The sequence below is a fragment of the Halichoerus grypus genome, chromosome 13, assembly GCF_964656455.1.
Source record: "Halichoerus grypus chromosome 13, mHalGry1.hap1.1, whole genome shotgun sequence".
Classification (NCBI taxonomy): Eukaryota; Metazoa; Chordata; class Mammalia; order Carnivora; family Phocidae; genus Halichoerus; species Halichoerus grypus.
Genome location: NC_135724.1, coordinates 24,568,252 through 24,595,133, shown reverse-complemented (window position 1 = coordinate 24,595,133; position 26,882 = coordinate 24,568,252). Strand labels below are relative to the sequence as shown.

The following is a 26,882-nucleotide window of genomic DNA, read 5'->3' as shown; positions in this document are numbered from 1 at the left end:
TGTTGTGTTATCACATGGTGGAAGAGGGGCAAGGGAACTTTCCTGGGTATATTTTACAAGGGTACTAATCCCATTCATGAGGGCTTTGCCCTCATGACCTAACCATCCCCCCCACCCAAATACCATCACCTTGGAGGTTAGGTTTCCACATATGAATTTTGGGAGGACACAAACATTCAGATCATAGCAATAAGTTAGCCACACTTACTGTGTTAGGGCTCTCCAGAGAAACAGAATCCACAATATATGAAGAGATGTACTGTAAGGGATTGGCTCACACAATTAACGGAAGTTGAGAAGTTCCATTACAAGCTATCTGCAAGGGGGATGGGGGTGGAAAAGCCAGTGGTATAGTTCCCGTCCAAACCCAAAGGCCTGAGAACCAGAAAAACCCTGGTCTAAGTCTAAAGGCCCAAGAATCAGGAGCACCAGTGTCCGCGGACAGAAGATGGATGTCTCAGCTCGAGCAGGAGAGCAAATTCACCCTTCCTCCACCTCTGTGTTCTATTCATGCCCTCAACAGACTGGATGATCCCAGTACTGGTGAGTATGATCTTTCTGACAAAGTCTACCAATTCAGATGCTAAGTGCTTCCAGAAACACACTCATGGACACACCCAGAAATAATGAAATAACGTTTGACCTCTGGGCACCCCTCAGCTCAGTCAAGCTGTCACACAAAATTAACCATCACATTTGCCCATCAAAGATGTAAGTTCAACGTTTAAATACTGGCAGAGTGCGCAGTCACAGATTCAGTCTCATTAAAAGCATTTAGTCATTAAAGGCATTTAAACACTATTTGAAAGATTTTACACCGAGAAATGTTGTTCCTGCATAAGAAACAGACAGCAGTCTAACACTCACAGGCACCTCTAATTTTTAATAACCATAAAAAGCAAATACATATTTCAGTAAAAAAACTTTTTACTCAATATAAAGCTTAGTGGCATAGCACACAGCATTTGCGATTCTTATTCACAAAAGAGCCTATAACTATGAGCCAAAAACCAAGCTATCCCATATATCAACATACCATTTAATATGCATAAAAATATAAGATTTAGAGAAACAAAAAGAATGCCTAAAAAGAAGAGCATCTAGCATCTTTTTATGTGTGCACAGAATAAAAAGCAGCTCAAATATACTACAGTCACTCAGGGTTGATAATGACGGAGAATACAACGATCTCTCTTAGAAGAAATCTACTGAGGAGACGAGCAGGCATTTCTTATTTGTAAATAATTGTTAAACAAGTTAAAAATGGACTTCATCCATATGATACTAAAAGACAGTGAGATACATACATACTGTTGGAACAACTGTATAGCCTTCTGTAAGAAAAAAAACTTGAATGTATACCTCAGACCCTATACTAAAAGAAATCCCAAATATATCAGAAGTTTAAATCTCAAAGAAAAAAAAAAACCCTATGGGACAAGATGGAAGATTCTCTTATAACATGCTTTATAGAAGGCCTTTCCAACCATTCATTCCAAATATTCACTGAGCACTTACTTACCATATGCCAGGCCTCCTGGAGCTTATATTCTAGAGGGGCAGACAAATAAATATGCTATGTAATAAATTAAAAGGTTATAAGTGCTATGAAGAAAACAATGCATGAAGGTTGGATAAGGAGTACCTCGTTAAGGTGGAAGGGTAAGGAATAGTTATGCTAAACTGCTATGAAAATAGTCCAAAATTATGTTTTAAACCAGATCAAAGTTCATTTCTCTGCCACTTAACAATCAGATAAAGCAGGATCTACTTAATAAAGTCATACAAAGGCCATGCTGGAAAGGAAGCTCTGTCCCCCTTTGCATGTACTTCCAAGTTTGTTCCAGTTATCATTTCCCATCAGAGAGAAGGGAGAAAAATCACTCCAAGGCAAGTCACTTCTTTTTAAGTAACACAAAAGTTGTATATGTCACTTCCTCTGGTACACCCACATCTAGATCTAGCTGACAAACGAGCTTGAGAAACATCATCTTTACCTGGACAGCCTCTGCCCAGCTAAATTCTAATAAAGAGGAGGAGAATGAATTTGGGGGACCACTGACAATCGATCACAGGTGTGTTACAATTTTAAACAATAACACTCAACACGAAGTTGACATTTGAGCAAAGACTTCAAAGAAGTAAGGAGGCAAGGGGAAGAGTCTGCCAGGGAGAGGGACCGGCACATGCGAAGGCTCTGAGCTGCGAACATTTTTATTTAAGGATATTTAGCATATTTAAGGAACACCAAAGAAGCCAATGGGGCTTCAATGAAATGTGCATGAAGGCAAATAGTGAGAGAAAGGGCCAAAAAGGTCAACAATGAGCATAAAAGCCCATCCAGAAGGCCTAAAAACTGTAAAAGACAGATAAACTCAAATTCTTAAAAATAGTGTTTAAAAATTTATTATGGCAAAACAAAAGCATACTATAAGGAAATATGTCAAAAGGCAAATTTAGAAAAACATATACTTTAAATTCATGTCACAAAGGACTAAAATACAAAATGGGTCCTAGAAACAGATACAACAGAGGCTCCAATATGAAAATGAGCAAAGGATATGAGCAAAACAATGTTAACAACTCTAACGTCCAACAAGAAGGGAATGATTACGTATAATCTGATACTGACCTACCACAGGTCATAATGCTGTATTTTTTTTAGAAGAATGAGAAGGGATGTAGAAAATTAGATCGAGCTCACACACAAGGCTAATGGGAATGTAAAATGATGAAGCCGCCGAGGAAAGTTAAACACACAATTACCAGATGACTAGCAATTTTACTCTTAGATACATGCCCAGGGGAACAGAAAACGTAAGTCGACCCAAAATCTCGTACAGGAATGCTCGGAGCAGCATTATTTACAATGGCCAAAAAACAGAAACAACCCAAATGTTTACCAACTTATGAGCGGATAAACAAAATGTGGTATATACGTACAGTGGCATACTTCTCAGTAATAAAAGGGAATGAAGTCCTGGGACTTGCTACAACAGGGGTGAACCTTAAACTCATTGTGCTAAGTGAAAGCAGCCAGACATAAAAAACCACACAGTCTAGGATTCCATTCGTAGGAAATGTCCCAAAAGGGCAAATCCACAGAGACAGAAAGCACATTAGCGGTTACTACGGGCCGGACAGAGGGAGAAATGAGGAGTGGCTGCTCATGGGTACAAGGTTTCTCTGCGGGGTGATGAAGTTCTGAAATTCGATGGTCATGACAATTTCACAACTTTTGTGAATATACTATAAAAACCACCTAATGATATACTCTGAAAGGGTAAACTTTGGGGTATTTGACTATTCTCATAACAAAAATGAGAAAGCTCTTTAAATGCTTGTGTACAAAAGCTGCCAGGATAGACTGTCAAATGGACAAAGAGGAAAGTTCAAAACAGTACGTATGATTTCCCAGCTTTTGTGTGAATGCAGGGAGAAATAAGAATCTGTGTTCATAACTGCATCTACATTGCATGAACATCCTCAGGAAGGATACATAAGAGACTAAGCACAGTGGTTACTTATGGAAGCAAATGGGACAGCTGGAGAGATGGGGGACCAGAGTAGGCAGGAGACTGTTCATGTACACTTTTATGTGTTTGGATATTTAAGCAATATGCTCTAAAATTAAATTAATCAAGAACTAAAAATAGAAGACTGTCATAAATGTTAAAATTAAACTTTTCTTGACTCAAATCTGATGACATACTGAAATAAGAGCAAACAAAATTAAATCATATTGTGGTGTGCTGTAAAAGTCACTGATCCAAAATTAGGAGACCTAGGATCTGCTTCTCAGCTCTCCATTAAACTCACTCTGTTAATTTCAACAAATAATCCCTCTGGGTCTCAGTTTTCCTATTTTTAAATAAGTACATTGGGCAAGATGATCTCTAATGTCATTTCTTGTGTAACTTTCTATAATGCTCAAATAAAGGAATTCAAGGCAATTTTAGAGTTCTGTGAAAACAAAATTTAAAATGTATTAATTGGCCTATCCTAAGTGCCAAATAATCAGGGAAAAGAGCCAGACAGGCCAGTACTTGAAAGAAACCAAAATGCTACCATGCTGAGTGTGGTGGTTTTTAAAAGATGAAAAATGTTTTAAGCCAACAGATCTTTCTTGTTTTAATGTCCTTGTATGATCTTCAGAAGATTTTCATCACACAATCGCCAAAACAAAGTAAACTTTAAAAAGCCAAAGTGTTGCTTTGGCTGCCATATTATCCCAAGAACTTTCCACCATCTGGGCTGGAAATGTCCTAAAACAAACTACTGTTGGAGCAAGTTATTAATTTCATGTGAAGAAAAAAAAAGACGGGCGCCTTGACCTTGTGCCGCTCTGCTAGGGCAGAATGGAACACTTGGATAAAGACAAAAGCCTTCATGAAATGCGTGTTAGTGTTGGCTAAGGACAAAGTCAACCAATAAGGAGGAAACAAACATCCTCTTCTGACTTACTATTGGGTAAGAAACCGGACAGTATGTAAATGGAACATAAGTTTAACAAAAACAACAGACAAGTTCAAAGGATTAAAACCAAAATTTAGAAATATCAGTGTTATGCCACCACAGAGTGTGAAAGTAAAACATGAGGGAAGACTAAAAAGTGGCAGAGTGTATTACAGATACGGTCAATGGTGGTGGTGGCTAGTTTTCAAAGATAACAAAATCAAAGGCATGGGAATACTTCTCATTTATAAAAGTCTTAACAGTGGAACAGAAAGTGCCTGCAGGAGTCAAAAACTCTGGATTCTGGTCTCAGAAAGGTTACTCATTAGCTTCATCAGCCACCTTACCTGTCAACTTCATTATATGTAAAAATCAAGGGGGTGGATCAAATAAACTCAAATATCCACTCCACGTTTTCATGATTTCTCGAAGAACTAGTGCTCTACATATAACACTGCATCACATGCATCAATAAAATAGAGCCACATACCTTCCTGAGATAAAATAAAGTTCAACAAACAATATGAGTTTTTAAAGATAACCTTAAAAATGAAAAATTAAGATGGGTAAGAGGGAGGGCGCCTGGGTGGCTCAGTTGGTTAAGCGACTGCCTTCGGCTCAGGTCATGATCCTGGAGTCCCTGGATCGAGTCCCGCATCGGGCTCCCTGCCGAGCGGGGAGCCTGCTTCTCCCTCTGACCCTCCCCCCTCCCACGTGCTCTCTCTCTCTCATTCTCTCTGTCTCAAATAAATAAATAAAATCTTTAGAAAAAAAAAAAAAAAAGATGGGTAAGAGGGATACATAATATAAAAAAAGATGAATACATAATAATAAAGCAAATATACCAAAATGGTTATATGAGTGTCCATAGTGCAGTCATGCCAAGTTAAAATGTTGCATTCATAAAACAAGAAACAATCAGAGAAAAAGAGCTCTCAGGAATTAAAAATGATTGCTAAACCTTCATCAAAAGTTAGAAATGGTTTTTGAATATACGAAGAGATGTTCAATCTCACCTGTAATGAGAAAATACATATAAGACACTATGGGGGCGCCTGGGTGGCTCAGTCGGTTAAGCATCTGCCTTCAGCTCAGGTCATGATCCCAGGGTGCTGGGATCGAGTCCCACATCGGGCTCCTTGCTCAGCAGGGAGCCTGCTTCTCCCTCTGCCTGCTCTGCCTGCCGTTCCCCCTGCTTGTGCGCATGTGTGCGCTGACAAAATCTTTAAAAAAAAAAAGAATCACACTATTATTTCTATTTTTAACTTACAAAAAATTTTATACAATATTGGCAAGGGTCTGTTAAATGATTTTAGTGAGACTATAACTGGTATAATCTCTTTAGGGTTGGTGAGAATGCAAACTGGTGCAGCCACTCTGGAAAACAGCATGGAGGTTCCTCAAAAAGTTGAAAATAGAGCTACCCTACAACCTAGCAATTCCACTACTAGGTATTTATCCAAAGGATACAAAAATAGTGATTCGAAGGGGCACGTGCACTTATAGCAGCAATGTCCACAATAGCCAAAACATGGAAAGAGCCCAGATGCCCATCAACAGACGAATGGATAAAGAAGATGTGGTATATATATACAATGGAATGTTAGTCGGCCATCAAAAAGAATGAAATCTTGTTATTTGCAACAATGTGGACAGAACTAGAGGGTATATGCTTAGCAAAATAAGTCAGAGAAAGACAAAAACCAAATGATTTCACTCATCTGTGAAATTTAAGAAACAAAACAGATGAACATAGGGAAAGGGAAGGAAAAATAAAATAAGATAAAGACAGAGAGGGAGGCAAACCATAAGAGACTCTTAAATATACGGAACAAACTGAGGGTTGCTGGTGGGCGGCGGATGGGTATAATTGGGTGATGGGCATTAAGGAGGGCACTTGATGTAATGAGCACTGGGTGTTATATGCAACTGATGAATCACTAAATTCTACCCTTGAAACCAATACTACACTATATGTGAACTAACTTGAATTTAAATACAATTTTGAAAGAAAAAAATAATGATCTCTTAGGGAACAGGTTTTTTTTAAACCAAACATCATATTTTTATCAAATTTTAAAATGTACCCACTTCATACCAACTCTAAGATTTATATGATGGCTATATCTACATCTGCATGAAGTTAATTTATGTATATGTAGTATATCCCAACAATGAAATATTATTCAGTGCTAGAAAGATATGAACTATAAAGCCATGAACATGTAAGAAACTTAAATGCATATTGCTAACTAAACAAAGCCAATCTCAAAGGCTACAACTGTATGGTTCCAACTATCAGACAATCTGGAAAAGGCACAACTAAGGAGACAGTAGAAGATCAGTGGCAGCTGGGGTCGGGGGAGGGGATAAACAGGCAGAGCACAGAGGGCTTTTAGGGCAATGAAACTAGTCTTATGATACTCTAATGGTGGATACATGTCATTACCTATTTGTTAAAACCCATACAATGTACAACACACCAAGAGTGAGCCCTAATGGAAACCATGACTTTGGATGATAATGATGTGTCAATGTGGGTTCCTCGACTGTAACATCATATCACCCTGGGGCAGGATGGTGAAGGAGGGGGGGGTTGCTATACAACTGTGGGAACAGGAATTATATGGGAATTGCCCATACTTTCTGCTCAATTTTGCTGTGAACCTAAAACTGCTTTGAAAAATAAAGCCTACTAAGAAAAAGAAATAGTGTTATTTAGAAATATATTCAAAAGTATGATAAGGGTAAAGATTTATCTAAACCACCCTAACAGCTAAGAATCAAAAATGATTGTTTCTGGGGAGGAAAGAGATAAAAGGGATAGGACAAAGAACATTTGTTCTCATCATAAGCCCTTGGTGTTTGATTTTTTTCCAAAACCAACTGCACACATGTATTACCATTTAATACAATTGCAGCATCCGTATCAATGGCTAGTAAATATTATGTAATATCGATTATATGTGAAAAGAATTTACTATGTAAAGAATTAACTCCTATAAGTGACACAAAAAATTAAAAAGAAAAAAATTAACTCTTTGCTGGTAGAATTAAAGTTTGCAATTATTAGTGTACTTTACTTCATTCATACTTTGCCATCCATGTATTAATAACAGCAAAAGAAAGTGACAAATGTATTCTGTACCAGTCTTGGTTTTGTAAGAGTAAAAATTCTTTGAAGGCAGAGTCAGTGTTTGCAGGGCCACCTGAGAATCCTGAAAACTGACCTTAGGAAAGGCACTTCCCTTCTCTCCACTTGAGTGACATCATATATAAAATCAAAGGGCTAGGATCAAGAAAAGCTGAATTCTAGTTTTAAAAATCCAATGCTCAGGTGCCTGGGCAGCTCAGTCGTTAAGCGTCTGCCTTCGGCTCAGGTCATGATCCAGGGTCCTGGGATCGAGCCCCACATCGGGCTCCCTGCTCTGCGGGAAGCCTGCTTCTCCCTCTGCCTGCCGCTCCCCCTGCTTGTGCTCTCTCTCTCTGTGTCAAATAAATAAAATCTTAAAAAAAAATCCAATGCTCATCTGGCTCTAAATGGCCCATAACCTGCAAGGAAATACGCAAACACAGGCAACATGACAGCCAGGACCCCAGACTCTGCTTTTGCTGCTGCTAATCTTTCTGTCACACCTAATGCCGGGCTAGCACCAGTCCTCCTGAGCAGCCAGGCACTACAGAAACTTCCTCCAGTTCCCAGATGATTCAGCCTTGTTCTTTTGAATCTCACAAGCCCCGTGTCCTATGCCTACTATACTTGTTAGGGAGCTAGTGCTACCCCTTTTTACTGAGAAGTTTAAAATGGGAAAATTAACTCCGAAAGCAAACATATTCAATGTTTTTGAGTACTTAGTATGTGTAACACAATACACTTTTATAATCCTAAAGCATTTGACAATTTACAAAAGCATCTTCAAGTGCATTGCTTGGGTCCCCAACACAATCGTAAGCAACACAGGAGGCCGTGAGAACACCAGACAGAGGATGAGATGCTCCCTCTCGGCCGCCGGCCGTTCTACTGCATTAAAGGACATGATGTCTGGCCTGGCTGTCCCTCCAACAGCTACACGAGTTGGTCTCCAAACTCAGGGACTTCAATTTCCTTATCTAAAATACTGAACAGCTAGGGCGCCTGGGTGGCTCAGTTGGTTAAGCGACTGCCTTCGGCTCAGGTCATGATCCTGGAGTCCCTGGATCGAGTCCCGCATCGGGCTCCCTGCTCGGCAGGGAGCCTGCTTCTCCCTATGACCCTCACCCCTCTCATGTGCTCTCTCTCTCTCTCTCATTCTCTCTGTCTCAAATAAATAAATAAAATCTTTAAAAAAATTAAAAAAATAAAAAATAAATAAAATAAAATACTGAACAGCTAAACTACACGTCTTCCAATGTCTCTTCCAAGTAATGATTCCTGGCCTATTGCCCCCAGTTGTAAAATGAGACCTGAGGCATGGAGTGACATTCCCGGTTAGTAGGAGAGCCAGGATTCAAGACCTATCTTCTGGATTCAGAACCACAGAGGTTTTTTTTCCTACTACAGAATATGTTCTACACTTCTTAACAATAATCAGTTACTCAATTATGAACAACCTGAGCACATAACTTATAAAATCAACATTATTTGTGGTACCGTATATATTTTGGTCAGACTTCAATAAACACGGTAAAGGTTTGCATATTTTTAAAAAATTTAACTGAGATTCCCCCCTCCTTGCCACACCAGAAATCAATTTTCAACCTAAAAAGCTATTGTGAACTTAATATATAATAGTATCTTGGCATATGGAAATGCTACCACCTTTAATTCAGTGCTGGTAATGACTTAAATACCTCACTGATTCAACCAGAAAGCTATACTAGATATTTCCCTTACAGCACCTAGAACTTAAATGCTGACTTGCTTTAGCCGCCCGCTCTGCTGAGGCTGCATTTGGAGAAGTGTTTAGGTATCAACATGCAGGGCTATAGAAAGGTATTTTCCCAACAGTTAAAGCCCTTCATTGCCAACCCAGGTCCCTTCAGTTCTTTCACTCTCCTCCATTAACTGTTTGCGGCTTTTCACATTCTTGAACCACCTTCTCACTGTTAGCAACAGAAGTTTTCGATGTTCAGATTTTTCACAGTATATCATTGAAGCCAATATCATTAGTTTATGGGTCAAATAATAAATATCCATTTCCTATCATTTTATTACATTTCAGAAACTCTATGGACAACGCAAATCTCATAAATAAGATTCTTAATCAGTTCCATTCTTCCCCAAATACTTCCAGAATGGATTTTAGAGAAATAGCTCTAAAAATATATTCTTTTACATCTTAATAAACAGAGAACTCTAAACATAAACCGTTAGCCCTTCTAAAATTCAAGTCTCTGCCCCATCAAACAACACAGCTTGTCCATCCCTAATCTCCCACAACTCCTCTGCTCTGATCAAACTAATGCACTTGTGACTCTTTGGATACATTATTTGCACCCAAGAGGTCCTGAGCAGGCCCCTCTCTGGCTCTTCGCTGACCAGGTCACTACTAATCACTACAGCTCCAAATGACTTCAGCACTTAGGAGCTGTTTCTCCTCCTGGGCTATCTTTCTGTGTTTCTGTCCGTCTCTAAGCTCTTCAGAAGTCACACCTTTCTTTGTCCAGGGCCTAGTACACTAGAGACAAAGGCATGTTCCCAATACACGTTTTTCAGAATGAACTTAACAAAAGAGAGATTATTATATTGTGAAGGGATAACGTGAGGACTGCTGAGCTATAAAGCTGACTGTCCCTAAACTACATGGCCCCGGACCACTCAGCATTTATAACTAATCTACCATTTCCTCAAATACTGTTATTTGGAAATATTTGAGGAAATATTTCCTCAGATATATGTTAGTTCTCAGTGTTTCTGCTTCTATAGCCCCTTTCTGCTTCTACTATCTATAAGACACCTAGTTTTTATATTACAATATACCAACTGCAAAGGGCTTTGAGCCACTGCATTTGCAATGGAATGTGCCTCAGCACAATACTTTGTTTCCATACAGACTAGATGATGGCAAACAAACAAAATGCTTTAAGCACACTGAACAGGTTGTGCCCCTACTATCTTACTCATTCAACAAATACTTGTGGAGAGCCTACCATGTGCCAGGCTAGCCTGAATACTAAGGATAGTGAGCAAAACAGATGCAGGCAGAAGAACAGTGCTTGTTTTCACAGAGTCTTCCTTCTAATGATATTTGAGAAACACAAGCAAGAGAAATAACAGATAATCTGAAAAGCAGTGGTAATTGTAAAGACAAAAAACAAAGCGTGATGCAGAGAATGACAAGGGTGCTGCTATGTTCGGGTGGTCAGAGCAGCTGTTTCTAAGAAGCAGACCTCCTCTGAGCAGAAGAAAGTGACAAAGTCAGGACAGGAGCCATTCAGATATCTGAGGGGAGATATCTAAGGTGAAAGAAGAAGCGAGGGCAAAGGCCCTGGTGACGGGGACAGAAGTGGGTTGGTATCTTCCAAATTAGCATGGACACCTGTGTGGCCGAAGCAGCAGGAGTGAGATGGACGAGGTCAGCAGGTAACATGAGTACCCCCTGTACTAGAGAGGTAGACAAAGTCACACTGCACAAATAGACACGCCTAGAAAAAGGCAGTAAAAGCAACCAATTAGGAATGTCTCAGTTTTATCAATATATAACTTTTATAAAAAAAAAAAAGGTAAACATTCTGGGGCACCTGGGTGGCTCAGTCGGTTGAACATCCGACTCTTGGTTTCGGCTCAGGTCATGATCTCAGGGTCGTGGGATCGGGCCCCACGTCAGGCTCAGCGCAGAGTCTGTTTGAGATTCTCTCTCCCTCTCGTGTTCTCTCTCTCTCTCTCACTCTCCCCCAAATAAATAAATAAATAAATAATCTTTTTTAAAAAAAGAAAAAGATAAACATTCTTATAAAATTATAACTGAAAAATCTGCAAATGAGGGCCAGGCTGAGAACTAAACAGTTGAGTTCACAGGTTGATAAGAACACATAAATGGATCTCAGAGGAGGAGGCTGCATGTCTGGCCTGGGGCCAGCAGAATGGCCCACTCCAAGCAGACCTCACAGGGACCTAGAGAAAGTGGTAGGACCTATGGTTGACAAGAGCATCACCATATACAGATAAGAGTGACGACTTTCACAAAAACACCACCAAAGACAGGTAAAAAGACAAGTTAAAAGTTCTCAAAATAACTTCTACTTCATAATAAGACAGCATCACGAGCAAACCTAAGTATTGGGCCCATCAAACAATATAGCTCTGCTGCTGGGGGCCAACCGAAGCCCCACCACTGAGCTGAGTCACCGGGGTCTCATTCAGCCCCTCAACAGTAACACTGTGAGAACTGATCCATGTCACAAATTCTAAGTGTTGCGCTTTCGACTCTGGCATGCCAAACCATGTTCTTTGTATTACACTGGAAGATGTATGCTTCAATCAGACTTTGAAGATTAGTATCTCAGAGAATGAATATTTTATCAAAACACCCAACCTGTCTGAGAGGCAGGATCCACTAACTACTTAAAAGTCAAGCATTATTACAAGTGAATTCCTACAAATTCTGGAAGTTTATCTAAACTACTGCAGTTGACCCTGTACTCTTAATAACAAAGAATCATTTCAAACTTAGTGTATAGATCTCTAAGTATCTATCTATGCTCTTGGTAATCACTGGATTCCAATATTAATAGAATGATTTCACAGTCTCATAAGAGATGTTTAAGTGAGTTCTGAATTGCCCTCAGTGGCCACGAACGCTGCACTCCTCTTGCCATGCACCTGCTGATGCAGCACGGGCATGCCGATGTTAAACATGACAAGTCTACAGTGAGACTGATGATGGTCAGGAATGAGAGCATCCCCGCTTTTCAAGTTCATGTTCCCCCTTAAGTCAGAAGCTGATCCACAACACTGCACTATGGTTATAGTACATGAAACATTTAAATAGTAATTTGGTTTCACATGGCAACTGTTACCAAGACAAACCTTCTTGTAGGATGGAGTTCCAAGAACATTAAATCATAAGAAATTGTTTCAGCAGCTGGTTAAAGCTGAGTGTACATAATACAAGACATCTGGTTGTCTGTGCATTTTCAGTTCATTTAAAAAGTATAAACACATTAAAACACTGAAATGTTTGATATATTACAACACTGGCTGCTTGCTCCTCAAGAGTGTTTAAGTGACTGGTCTATTCATTGTATTCAAGCCTTATTTACTAGCTAAAGAGATTTACTACTTCCATTCCCCTTAACTTCACCAAGACATTTTATTAACAAAGGAGGGGGGAAGAATGTACTCACTGAGGATATATACTAAACTGCTGGTATTTAGTAATGACATAAACATAACAGAGATGGAATTATTTTAAAAATTAAGGCAAGAACACATGAAGCATTGCACATACAATGGCAAGTAAATAGTAGACCATCTATGTGCTCCCCTTCCCACATTTGACCACATGTAACAGAAGCCTGACCACAGTGGCTTAACCAAAGTAAGTGTTTATTTTTTTTTTCACTTAAGAAGAAATCCAAAGATAAGTCGTCTAGGGCTGGTGTAATAGCGCCACAGTATCATTACTATCCCATGCTCCTGGGACCCTCTTTGCATGTGGCCCTCCTCTTCGTTTCAAGATGGTCCCAGCCCTGCCTCCACATCCCAGGAAGGAAGAGAAGGGCAGCGGGCAAAAAAGCTGGAGGTACATGCTCCGCAAGCTCATGACTTCTGCTTACACAGCATTGGCCCAAACCATGTCACGGGGCCACATTTAGTTCCCGAGGTGCCCGAAAACTCAGCTGGGCACACACCGGTCCCCCAAACAATACTGGAGATGTGTTAGAAAGGTGAGAAAGGACATCAGAAATTCAAGTTAACCGTGTCTGCCACACGAGATCCACCTGCATGGAACGTTTTCCCCTGTGCCCTTCCCCACCAGGTGATTCCTCCATTGCTTCAGCCCTGCCTTCCAGGCTGCACATCAGCAGACCAAGTTACCACAGGGTTTGGTGGTTCTCATTCCTAAATCTAGATTACAATTCTGGATGCTGCACTTATGCACAACAGAGGCCAGAGGCCGTCTTCTCACGAATACCTGGTCCTTCCTTTTTGGGCCACAGGCAAGCAGCACACGTCCAGTGATATCCCCGTGTTCATGGAGATTCTGTCATGATCAATCTTAAACTCTTCTTCTTTATTCAAAAAATAATTCCTTTAGGGGCGCCTGGCTGGCTCGGTCAGGAGAGCACATGACTCTTGATCTTGGGATTATTAAATGTGAGCCCCACGTTGGGTGTAGAGATTACTTAAAAATACAATCTTTAGGGGTGCCTGGGTGGCTCAGTCGTTAAGCATCTGCCTTCGGCTCAGGTCATGGTCCCAGGTCCTGGGATCGAGCCTCGCATCGGGCTCCCTGCTTGGCAGGAAGCCTGCTTCTCCCTCTCCCACTCCCCCTGCTTGTGTTCCCTCTCTCCCTGTGTCTCTCTCTGTCAAATAAATAAATAAAATCTTAAAAAAAAAAAAATACAATCTTTAAACAAAATGATAATTCCTTTAAAATATGCATTCTCAGTGGGTGATACCACCAAGAGAGTGAAAATTGATTTTTTAGGGGTGAAAAACTTCACAGACAGTATAATGATCTGTGGCCCTCCAAAGGGCCACAGTACATAAAGAGACATTCAGTGCATCTGGGGTATTCAAATTTCATTAGTGGGGAGAGGCAATTACAAAAATGTCTGAAAAGGCTCCAGAGAGACAAAAGTTGAGAGTAACTTCTTTAAAAGGAACATTTTATAGCATATAAGAATTGCGTTCAGCTGGAGTGACAGAAATCCAGTTCCAGGAAACAAATAAGGATCTATTTTTCTCACATGAGGAGTCTGGGGGGGAAGTGGCGAGGAGGCGCTGGTAGTAATGACTTTGGTTCAGCAGCTCAATGAAATCAAAGCAGAATTTTCTGTGGGTCTCTGGGCTCATGGTGCCAAGAGGGCTACACAACTCCCAGTATGTTGACTACATTCCAGATAGCAGGAAAGAGGACTGTCAAGAACAAAAAGATACGCCTCCTAGCTGAGGCAGGTCCTCGTACCCAGAGGTTTTATTGGAAGATGTCCCCCTACATCTCAGGGCACCTAACTTCAAAAAAAACTGGAAATGGAAATCCAACCTCTCCAAAAGAGGTCAGAAATCAGGAAGTAAGGAAGAAGGAAGAGAATCCTGGGTGGCTAACAAGCTGCCTCTACCACATATGGGTTAGATTCTCTTCCACCTGTTAAAAGACATCTGTAAGATATCACTACAGAGATTAATTCTGTGCCTATCATTTGCTCAATATTCCTAAAGAGTTTGATTAGGTTCTTCTTATAACATAAAATTCTTGTTTGATAATGCATAGAGTATAAATATTATTAAGCAAAAGATACAGAAGAACTCCACGGACAGACACAGAGGCATACGTAAAAGGCATACATAAAAATACAATACCAGGACCCACAAACTCTTTGACATGATCAATCGCCATTTTCAATATACAAAGAAGATAAAGCAAATCCTGGCTTGGCCCGAACTTACAGGAGCGGAATATCAGTGATTAACTGCATCAAACAACAGAGCAATTCTTCCAAAAGATCTTCAGAGTCAGAACCTGGTAAGACACACAAAAATTTTTTAACAAAATATAAACTAGAATAGAGTTTTTTAGAAGTTCGGTCTTCATTCCCTATGAGAATAACAACAGTTATTATCACATAAACTCAGACACTAATGTTGACCTCTAATAAAATCCAAACCACGAGCAAGTTAGTACATACTACAGTCTTCATCTAGTATAGGAATTCTGAACATAAGCTATTAATTATATAACTTTTAATGTGTCAAAGTCTCTTATGGTTCCTGTAGACCAGCAGTTTTCAAATCTCTTATTTTATACCGTGTTTTTTCAAATGAAATCTTATACTAAAGTAAAATAGACCAAAAAATCAAGCTGCCCTAGCTGCTCTGTTTGAATCAGTAGAATACCTGTACCTCTTTCCCCCAGTAAATATCTGATCAAACACTGGATCTCCCTGATGGGCCTCAAAGCACCTTTTCTGAACCTGTGGGGCTCCACAGATCACAGACTGAAACCCACTGAAAGGGTTTCCACCTCTTTACAAATAAAGAGCCAGAGGTAAAATGGCTTTCCCAAGTCACAGAGTAAGTGGCAATGGTAGGATGCAAATTAGCATTCCTGTAGAAATGCTCCTCTCTCCCAAACTGCTCTAAGTGACCGTCTCATTTCCAAAGCCAACCAATTGCTCATGTTACTTCTGGCTTTGGACACTAACACCTACTCCTTCATGAAATTCTTCTTACCCTCAGTTCCTACAACACCTTGTTTCCAGTCTACTTCTTTTCTACTCATTCCCATGATCTGCCTCCTCAGAATATCTTTCAACTATTCGTATATTCCCCAGAGTTCCACCATTGGCTTTCTCCTCTTCCCACTCCCTATGTCCTCCTTCACCAATCATTACTTATATACTGGTGATTCCTACAGTGACAGTTTTCCTCTTAGCCTCTCCAATGAACTCCTTCTTATCTTTATATCCAATTGCCTACTGGCCATCTCCACCTAGATGCATCACTAGCACCTCAAACTCCAAATGCTCAAAACTGAACCCATCTTTCCCAATACTTGAAATCCACTTATTGCTTCTTTCTGCTTCCTTTTGGTGACCACATCAAGAACCCAGGGCCAAAGCCCAGACTACTCTCTCATATGCTTCTTTAACCAATCTCTGGGTCCACTCGATTGCACAGTCTACCTCTCTGATGTTTCCTCTTTTCTGCATACCTCATCATGCTTCTGTTCATTATGTCATCATCTCAGTTCAGTTAAACCAGCTTACTAAATTAAAACTCACTCCTGAACTTCTTTCAACCTTCCTAACTAGTATTCCTACATCCAGTCTTACTCCTCTCCAACCCAAACTCTAGACTGCTAATTAAGGGAGCTAACTAAACTCTCTTCTTCCCTCCCCTGGCTTACATCTTTTCAACTGCTTTAAGCTGAACACTAGGGATCAGAAAAAACTCAAGTGCTAAAGTACAGCATGCCAGACACTTGAAGACACAGACCCTGTACTCCCTTCTACCATGATCTCCCCTCCATTACTCACAATTTATATTCCAACAATATCCAGCTACCTGCTACATGCCATTTCATGCCTCCTCAATAACATTCCCTCCGCCGAGAATGCCCTCCAACAATAAAACCCTGACTTTTGAAAAAGCCAATTTTTATTTACCTGAATCATTCTCAGTCTTCCTCTCCATAAAACCCAACTCTCCTGCCTCACTCTGAAAAAAAAAATAATCATCTACAAAGCATCTTGCCTTGTACATGTCTTTCATTGTATACATAGGTTACATTATACCATAATTTCTGTCTATACGTGGGCAGGCCCCTTTTGGACTCTATCCTTTTTTTTTTTTAAGTAGGCTCAAAAACTAATGATGTAATGTGTGGTGATTAACATAACACAATAAAATAAAATTTACAAAATAAAGTAGGCTCCATGCCCAGCGTGGAGCCCAATGCAGGGCTTGAACTCATGACCCTGAGATCAAGACCTGAGTTGAGATCAAGAGTCGGATGCTTAACCCAGGCACCTCTGGACTCTGTACTTCTTGAGGATGATGACTGACAAAGAGCTTAACACATAACGTATACTCAAAACATGTTTGCCGAACCAAACCCAGGGTCTAGTACAAATCTACTGGTTATTTCCAAAGCATCAAAGCACTTGGGAATTTCAAAGTTTAGCAATTCTTTTTTCTAGACCACAATATCACTTGGTATTCAGAAATTATGAAGAAATTCCTTCCTGCCTTGCCATAAATAGAACTGGCACAGTAACCCTCTGAGAGGTGAGTATAGAGCTTGAAGAAAATACTAAATCACACTGAAAGCACCAATCAAGGCTACAAAGAAAACATGGCAAAAATCAAGTTCAATAACTACATTAAATCATACTCTAGAAGTTCCTGGCTTAGCTCAACCAGTGAAGAAGTAAAATTTGGAAATAAGTAACATTGGTCTCTGAGACTACACAATAAAAAGTAGGTGTAACTAAAATCCTTCTCATTGCCAAAGAGGTCCGACATAACCCAAGTGAGTCAATAACCTACTCCAAGTTGACCTGTTGGCATATAACATATACCTAGGACAAGCTTGCTGAAATGTCATTCCTTGGCTCATCCTACAGAATGCAGTGACCCAGACCCAAGTAAGGACATTTAAAATCATTCCTTGATTCCCTTAAGAACATTCCAGACCAAATCAGCAGGCCACTTTAACAGTATACCCCTGTTCAGCCATGTAGTCAGAAGTTTTTTAATTACAGAAAGTGAGGGAACAAACGCTAAGGACCCACAGATGGTTGGATTTTTTTCTCTCAGGGGTGTAAACACATCTCACCCTCAAATCTTAACACAGTGAAGAAGATTCTGTATTCTATTCCCTGTGCTGTCTAAACCATGACTTCTGTCAAGATTCCAGCTTAGGTCAAATAAGGAATATATTCACAACTTTGTTATCAACTTAATAATGAAAATGATGATAAATATATTTCATACAAGTGAAATGTACCATTTCAAGGCTGAAACTCTAACAACAAAAGACAAGAATAGGGAATTTCCAGTTGAAATCTCAGACTTCTATTTACTAAAACAAAAACAACCCTACAGAATACCATATTCTTATTTCTGGGAATAATCTAGAAGTAAATAATTGTGTATCAAGTGAAGAGTGACAAGATTTGACTGCTTACCAGGTCTAACATTAAGCAAGTCACTCATAGTGCATTCTTTTCCAAGCAACGTTTATATTACTCAACTTTCATTTGAAGTCAAATATCTTCCTTAGCGCCAATAAAAACAAGTAAATATAAACTCATCTGCCAAAAATTAGAGTAACACTCATGCATTTCTCACAAAAAAAAGAATCTGAAAGGTCCTTGAAATCTTCAGGTCAGTGACAAAGTAAACTGAAGATCTTTGAGCAAAGGACTCTGAAGAGATTCAGTGTGCTTACTGTGAAGTTTTAAACCCAGAGGTTTTCTCTCTTAAAGAGTTTTAAATTGCCTCTTATAGCTGCAGCCAAATATGCTCACACTTTCAATGTTCGCTTCTCTGAGATAATATTCATAGCTAACATTTACTGAGTACTCTACTCTTTGAGAGGCACTGTGCCAAGCATTTCATTCTTTATGTCACATTAATCCTGACAATAACTCTTAAGGAGTAGGTATGATCATCACCATCATGTTACAGATAAAGAAATCAAGGCTCAGAATGGTCAGGTTACTTACGATAAATGGCAGAGACTGGATTTGAACCCAAATCCAGACTCATAAAAAGAAAAAAAGAAAAAAACAGAAACCCTTACGAACTATTTTTAAAGAACTGTCCCGGGACGGTCGGTTAAGCGGCTGCCTTCAGCTCAGGTCATGATCTCAGGGTCCTGGGATCAAGCCCCGCATCGGGCTCCCTGCTCGGCGGGAAGCCTGCTTCTCCCTCTCCCTCTCCCCCTGCTTGTGTTCCCTCTCTCGCTGTGGTCTCTCTGTCAAATAAATACATAAAATCTTAAAAAAAAAAAAAAAAAAAAAAAGACCTGTTCCTATACCAAGTTGGAAAAAATCCAGTCAGTCAACCCATGTTTCACTTAAGACCCTAAATACAAACCCCTGGTAAATGAATACTATGAGCCATCTGGGGGAGAGATACAAAATACCCCGTATTAGTTTACACATCAAGGTGGTATGTTGCACATTCATCAACACATACTGGAAGTCTTTGATTTAAATACCCAATTTAGAAATAACCTCTAACAATGAATATATATAGACTGTTATTATGAGTATTAATGCAGAACAAGGTCACTGAAATCTCACTCCTATATCTGGGGTTCTCCCGCTTTAAAGCCCTAACCCTGCTTCTCTGGTCCCTGTGAGTGACACTAGGGGAAGGAGCAAATGAAAGACCAGATGATATCCACAGTTCCTTACAACTCCAGTCACCTACATGTGAAACTGAGCTGTTCAGCACCCACTCATACCACACTCTCCCTAGGGAGGGAACCAGAGAAGACCAAGATCCTGTTGTAATCAAATACTTTCCACCAGAGTAGGAAGGGAAGGGAAAAGAGGGAGAAAAGAATAATGAAAAAAGCACTGATGGAGAACAAAGCAGCAGCCATATTAAAACACAGACAGCTCATTGTTGTTTACTTTACATGCAGAAAGTCAAGCTGTTAGTTTCTAAATGCTGCTCAACTGTGCCAAATACAAGTATTAAAACATAATCAAGGGGCGCCTGGGTGGCTCAGTGGTTAAGCGTCTGCCTTTGGCTCAGGTCATGATCCCAGGGTCCTGGGATCGAGCCCCGCATCGGGCTCCCTGCTCGGCGGGAAGCCTGGTTCTCCCTCTCCCTCTCCCCCTGCTTGTGTTCCCTCTCTCGCTGTGTCTCTCTCTGTCAAATAAATAAATAAAATCTTTGAGAAAAAAAAAAAATCAAGAAATAACAGAGCTATATTCCAAAAACAGGTTCCCCGAGTGCCTAAAAAGTTCAGAGCAAAACTGACTTAAGATGGAAGACACATGGGCGCCTGGGTGGCTCAGTTGGTTAAGCGACTGCCTTCGGCTCAGGTCATGATCCTGGAGTCCTGGGATCAAGTCCCGCATCGGGCTCCCTGCTCGGCGGGGAGTCTGCTTCTCCCTCTGACCCTCCTCCCTCTCATGCTCTCTGTCTCTCATTCTCTCTCAAATAAATAAATAAATAAATCTTTAAAAAAAAAAAAAAAAAAAGATGGAAGACACATAAGCTAGATCGTATTTACTATAAACATATTCAGAAAACCATGGTAGAGTCCATAATTGGCAGTTTTAATTGTGAAACTAATATTAGAATTATTCTAAAGTATTAAAAATCATATTTAAACTTCTAATGAGCAAAACTGAATATGTGTCTATAAAATAATCAAACTAAGGAAAAGCAGATGGACTCACTCTTTTCTAAAATGAAAATTGGTCTACATTGTAATGCATTACAATATTTATAAAACTGTGTCCCACATATTCCAATAAAATCTGCAATAATTCCGGCTGTGCTATTATTGCAGTCAAATGGAAATGTTTCTAATTATACCGAAGGATAATACAGTCTTCCAGGTTCTATTATAAAATATGCCTTTTTTATTTCTAATTTGAGCACAGTATAAAAACTGCTGATAACAGAAGAGGGTAGAAAACAGTTTCATGGTACGTTGCAGAAAGTATGGAAATAGATTTTAGTAAGCAACTACTAACTATATAGAATATGTATGCCACAGGGTATTGTACTGTATAATACATACTTAGATTCTAGGCCAATTTAAAGTATTATCCTCTTAAATTCCAGTTTTATTATTTTTTTATTCAATTTATTTAAACTAAAGAAAAATAAATTTACCCACTTCTCCCACCCCCCCAACCTGTTCTCTGCATATATGAGTTCAATGTATGTATAATGGATTTGGCTTTCACATATAAGAGAGATCATATGGTATTTGTCTCTGACCTATTTCATTTAGCCTATGCCCTCGAGGTTCATCCACATTGTTGCAAATGGCAAGATTTCATTTTTTATAGCAGAATAATATTCCTGTGTGTGTGTGTGTGTGTGTGTGTGTGTGTGTGTGTGTGTGTGTGGTGTATACCACATCATCTTTATCCACTCATCCATCAATGGACACATAGGTTATTTCAGTATCTTGGGTATTATAAATAATGCTGAAATGAACATGAGGGTAATATACATTTTTAAATTTTTAAATTTTTTTTAAAGATTTTATTTATTTATTTGACACAGAGAGACATAGCGAGAGCAGGAACACAAGCAGGGGGAGTGGGAGAGGGAGAAGCAGGCTTCCTGCCAAGCAGGGAGCCCGATGTGGGGCTCGATCCCAGGACCCTGGGATCATGACCTGAGCCGAAGGCAGACACTTAACGACTGAGCCACCCAGGCGCTCTATATACATTTTTTTAAATTAGTGTTTTCCATTTTTTTCAAACAAATACCCAGAAATGGAATTGCTGGATCATATGGTAGTTCTACTTTTAACTTTTTTAAGGAACCTCCATACTGTTTTCCATAGCAGCTCACCAACAGTGCATTACAATCCCACCAACAGTGCACAAGGGTTCCCTTTTCTCCACGTCCTTGCCAACACTTGCTATTTCTAGTCTTTTTTGGTAACAGGCATTCCAACAGGTGTGAGGTGATATCTCATTGTGTTTTTGATTTGCATTTCTCTAATAATTAGTGATGTTGAGCATCTTTTCATGTACCTCTTGGCTGTTTTCTTCGGAAAAATGTCTATTCAGATCTTCTGCCCATTTGTAATCAGATTATTTTTCCCTATTGAGTTGTAGGAGTTATATATGTATATGTATTTGTGGTAGCACTAGGGTTTATTAAGCTGTTTAGTACAGGCACTGGGGCTTGCCCACGGTGCTCCTGATGTATAAAGCCTGGACTTTCTGCCAATTCTTCTTGAGCAATGACAACAGGAAACTGACAGCTGAATGGATGTTATATGTAAGCTCATCATCTGTAATCTTCATGCAGCCAACGGTCACCACCAGACACAGCACCTTCTCCATCTGGAATCTGATCATGGACTTTGCTTCATCCACTCTGGCCACCATGCTCTCACTGTGGGTCAGCAAGGAAGGGAACTTGCCAGTCTTATTCGGGCCTGGGCCAGGATTCGAGGGATCTGCTTCTTGGCCAGCTTCTTGACTAATTTTTCTTCTTGTTGAGTTTCTTCAGCGCCCCAATGTCCACGTGGGGAATATCCACAGCCCTGGCCTCATCAAGTGTTGCTGATCCCCCAAACACATACAGAGAACTTGAGGCTGGGAGTAGACTTAAGCCTGACAGTGCCGAGAAGCATTTGTCCTTCTGAGGGTCATTGTTCAAGCAGATCTGCAGCTCCACCATCTCCCAAAACTTCTGGCACTTGCACTGATTCCCATGCAGGACTTCCCGCACCAATTCATACAGGGGGTTGTGGGAAACTTTGCTGCTCACGGTGCCATGCACCGCAATAACCAGAAAAGAGGTTTAAACTGTTGAATCCTTAGGATTTTTGTTGTTGTTGTTAAGTAAGCTTTATGCCCAATGTGGGGCTTGAACTCATGACCCTGAGATCAAGAGTTGCATGCTCCATCGACTGAGCCAGTCAAGTGCTGAGTTATCTATTTTAGATATTAGCCCCTTATCAGATATATGATTTGGAAGTAACTTCTCCCATTCAATAGGCTGTTTTCATTTTCTTGATTTCTTTTGCTGTGCAGAAGCTTTTTAGTTTGATGTAGTCCCACTCGTTTATTTTTGCTTTTGGTGTCAGATTCAAAAAATCTTCTCCAAGACCTATAGCAGGGGGCTTACCACCTATGTTCTCTTCTAGCAATTTTATGGTTTCAGGTCCTACATTCAAGTCGTCAGTCCACTTTGAATTAATTTTTGTGTACAGTGTGAGATAGGGGTCCAGTTTCATTCTTTTGCATGCGGCTGTCCGATTTTCCCATCACTATTTATTGAAGAGACTGTCTTTTCTCCATTGTATATACTTGGCACCTTTGTCATAAACTAATCGGCCGCATATGCATGAGTTTATTTTTGGGCTCTCTGTTCTGTTCCTTTGATCTATATCTGCTTTAATGCCAATACCATACTGTTTCAATTACTATAGCTTTGTGATATAGTTTGAAATCAGAAAGCAAGCCTGCCAATAAAGTTTAACGATTTTGTTCCACTGATAACAGAAAAGAAAGGGAAAGAAAAGAGAGAAATATCAAAAAACAGTATCACCTATTGTAAGGCCAAGAAAATTCAGGAGGTGCCAGAAGCACTTTAATTTTTCTGCAAAGACAGATCACAAATCTTATCTGCAAAATATTTCAAAAGAATAAATCCATGCTTTCTTGAGTCCTTTCTAGCAATTGCTTTTTTTTTTTTTTGCATTACTGAACTAATGAAACTGTTAAATTTTATACTAAGACAAAAATAAACAAAACAGAAACAACTCATCTACCAACTTCAGGTTTACCTCTTGAGCTACATACAGCCTGCCCCAGGCCCTAAAGATTAGCTCAAGCAAAAATAAGAGAACAGCGAAACCGTGCTGCCTTGAGAGCCAAAGCACTTCGGCCATCTGAAAAAATTCAAAATTAGTTTCAAAAAAGGGAGTTTTACGTCTACTGCATTTAGTTAAATGACTACATCATGGATTTTGAAGGTACTTCCAGAGAGTCTCAAAAAGGTTTTCAGCCAGGGGCACCTGGGTGGCTCAGTCGGTTAAGTGTCTGCCTTTGGCTCAGGTCATGATCTCAGGGTCCTGGGATCAAGTCCTCAGCAGGGAGTCTGCTTCTCCCTCTGACCCTCCTCCCTCTCATGCTCTCTATCATTCTCTCTCTCTCTCTCTCTCAATAAATAAATAAAAATCTTTAAAAAAAATTAATAAAATAAAAACGTAAAAGGGTCTTCTGCCAGAGGAGAATGAAAAGGAAAGTAGATGGGACGCCTGTGTGGCTCAGTCAGTTAAGCGGCTGCCTTCGGCTCAGGTCATGATCCCAGCATCCTGGGATCAAGTCCCACATCGGGCTCCCTCTGCCTGCCGCTCCCCCGGCTTGTGCTTGCTCTCTCTGGCAAATAAATAAAATCTTAAAAACAAAAAAAAAGGAAAAGGAAAGGAGTTATATTAGAGAGGTATGATTATGGATTATTTTTTTGATTTCCATAAATGTTCTATCGTCTACCACTTTTTTCTCGTGTTGCTCTCTCAGAAGTTGGAGTTTTCTCCAGCGGTCAGGAGAACCAGGGTTCTCCACTTACTTGCCAGAAGGAGGCCAATGCTGACAGAAGCCCTGTGTGCACAGGCACAGCCTGCCAAGTGGCGGCTCCCACCGCAAGGTTCGGAGCTGTATCACTGAAGGACACCCAAACATCAGTATCTCTACAGCTTTTTCCTGTTTTCAGTTCATTTTCTCCAGAAGAGTATGCAGGAACCTTCTGGAGGGAAGGGGAGGTAGTGGGTACAACCACAGTGCCAGCACTGAGAAGCCATGTCAAGATGCCTCACTCCTCCATTTGTAGCCTTTGCTCTTAGCCCTGTTCTCAGTACACCACCCCTCCACTGTGCCTCAGAGCTCCCGCACGAAGGCCCTCTTGGTTCAGCCTCTCAGAGAAGACATTCTAGTATTAACCGGGGAGGGGGTGGTCTCCTGACTGCGCACGGTGGTGCAGAAGAGCTGAGTGTCCAGCTGCTCCTTCATTCACTCCTCCCAGGTGTCTGCCTTCAGAGACACCTGGTACTTCCAATTCCTAAGCCTTTCCAGGGTTCTATGGCAAGAACTGGCTGTTTCCTGGAGTTCTCCGACCCTGAAGGCATTCAGCCTTCAGCTTTCACTGATCAGTTGAGTTCATCATTACTCAACTTTCCAACTTGAAAAATGTTATGAACATTGTGTTCCCCTTTCCTCCTCTTCAATAATAAATTCATGACTTTTTAAAAGTCCCTTTACTGATATTTTATTGGGGTTTCAGAAGAAAGCAAAGATAAGCATGTGGGTTCAATCCACTATGCTTGAGAGCAATTCCTACAAAATAAAATTTTTTTTTTTTTTTTTTAAGATTTTATTTATTTGATAGAGAGAGACACAGCGAGAGAGGGAACACAAGCAGGGGGAGTGGGAGAGGGAGAAGCAGGCTTCCCGCCGAGCAGGGAGCCCGATGCGGGGCTCGATCCCAGGACCCCGGGATCATGACCTGAGCCGAAGGCAGACGCTTAACGACTGAGCCACCCAGGTGCCCCCAAAATAAAATTTTTTTAAATAAATTTCTATTAAACTATTTTATGCCGAGGAAATGTGGTTAAGCAAGCATTTCACCTGAACTCGACAAGTCTCCAGTCTCTTTTCTACTCTCCCCAGAGCCGTGCTAACTGGCTGCCGTGTGTACCCAGCTCCTCCGTGCCCTCCGTGCCCGCCCACAGCGCTGCGGGCACAGGTGGTCTGCCCCTCCAACACAAACCCACACTCCTGCTCTGTGCTCTTGATCCTAGCGCCCCCCCCACTTCCCTGGGCTTTCCGGTCAACTCTTTCCCCCTGTGTGTGTGTGTGTGCGCGCACATGCGCGCCTCTACCTTCAGTCTCAATCTCCAAAGGCTACTTCCCTCATTTAAAAAATTGTAAAAATATTTGTAAAGAAACTATAATTGACTTCCACTGGCGACAATATTAGTAGAGTCTTTACTCCAAAGAGGCCTCTTGTACAAAACAACTAGTTCTTGGCTAAAATACACTTTTTAGTGCATTGATGGGCTTCCAGAAAGTAGAGGAAATCTCCAGGGACCCTTGCACCATAACCAAAAAGAGCAACCACAGGCGAACAAACTGTGGCTTGAATCCAGAGTAAAATACTGAGCAGTAAACAAACTTGAAGGGTAGGGTGACCCTGACGATGAATGCCAATACAAAGCTGCCAATACAAAGCCGTGCCACCAGCCTGCCACTGGGAAGCTGAACCTGAGCAGTCACATTAAACCAAGAACCTCTAAAGGAGGTTAAATGGCCTCAGGTGATGCAGTCTAGATCCCTCTAGAAGCAAATGCAAATACTTCCTTTATTTGGGGCCTCAGATTAAGACGAACAAACAAAAGCTCACAATCAACATCATCAAATACATAAAGAAACAAACCACCATAAGTGTTTGTGGAAACAAATTACAAATTCATACCCCTAAGGACTTAAAATATTGTATTTGTGAGATACAAAATGTAAAATAAGTATTAGTTATTACCTTGGGGTAATGGGGGATGATACCAAGACAGAAGACCAGACTCACACTGAAGGCAAAGGGAAAACAGTCACAATTTTATAGTCCTTCATAGTTTTGCCTAGGGCTAGCTTTGTCCCCTTTGACTATTCTCAAAGGAATGCAATAGTGGAAAGAGTTATATTTACAAAATGATACGAATTCCCTCTAGCAAACAATCTACTACCATGCCATACATAGCCTGTGGGGAAATGTTCACGTAGGACATCCTCACAAATTTCTATTACAAATGGGGCGCTTACGCGGAGAGTTACATGACCCTCATAAGGAAGGCTTCACTGAATGTGCTGGCAACATCCATCTCATCACAGCAGAATTACAGTGAATTGGAACCAAAAAAGTCCTCAAATTCCTCAGCTGACTTTGCTCAGCTGTTTGTAGATGGTCCTCTGCTTCTGTCAATTCAACCTTCGAACAACCCATACTACTGTCTATTCTCTCAACCCCTGAGCAGTCTCCCACGTGGTCTCCTGCGCGCCTGATT

The 26,882-nt window shown here is 40.5% G+C and overlaps 1 protein-coding gene and 1 pseudogene across 2 annotated transcripts in view; both read right to left on the bottom strand.

The window, feature by feature from the left end:
• The window catches only part of DYM (dymeclin), a 340,668-nt gene that overhangs the window by 251,588 nt on the left and 62,198 nt on the right, over nucleotides 1–26,882 (bottom strand). For both annotated transcript variants that reach the window (XM_036078200.2, XM_036078201.2), the window contains exon 6: nucleotides 15,050–15,122. In XM_036078200.2, coding sequence (XP_035934093.1) covers nucleotides 15,050–15,122 — 73 coding nt within the window. The remainder of the gene's footprint in view (nucleotides 1–15,049; nucleotides 15,123–26,882) is intronic.
• LOC118526781 (large ribosomal subunit protein uL1 pseudogene) lies at nucleotides 21,560–26,606 on the bottom strand (annotated as a pseudogene).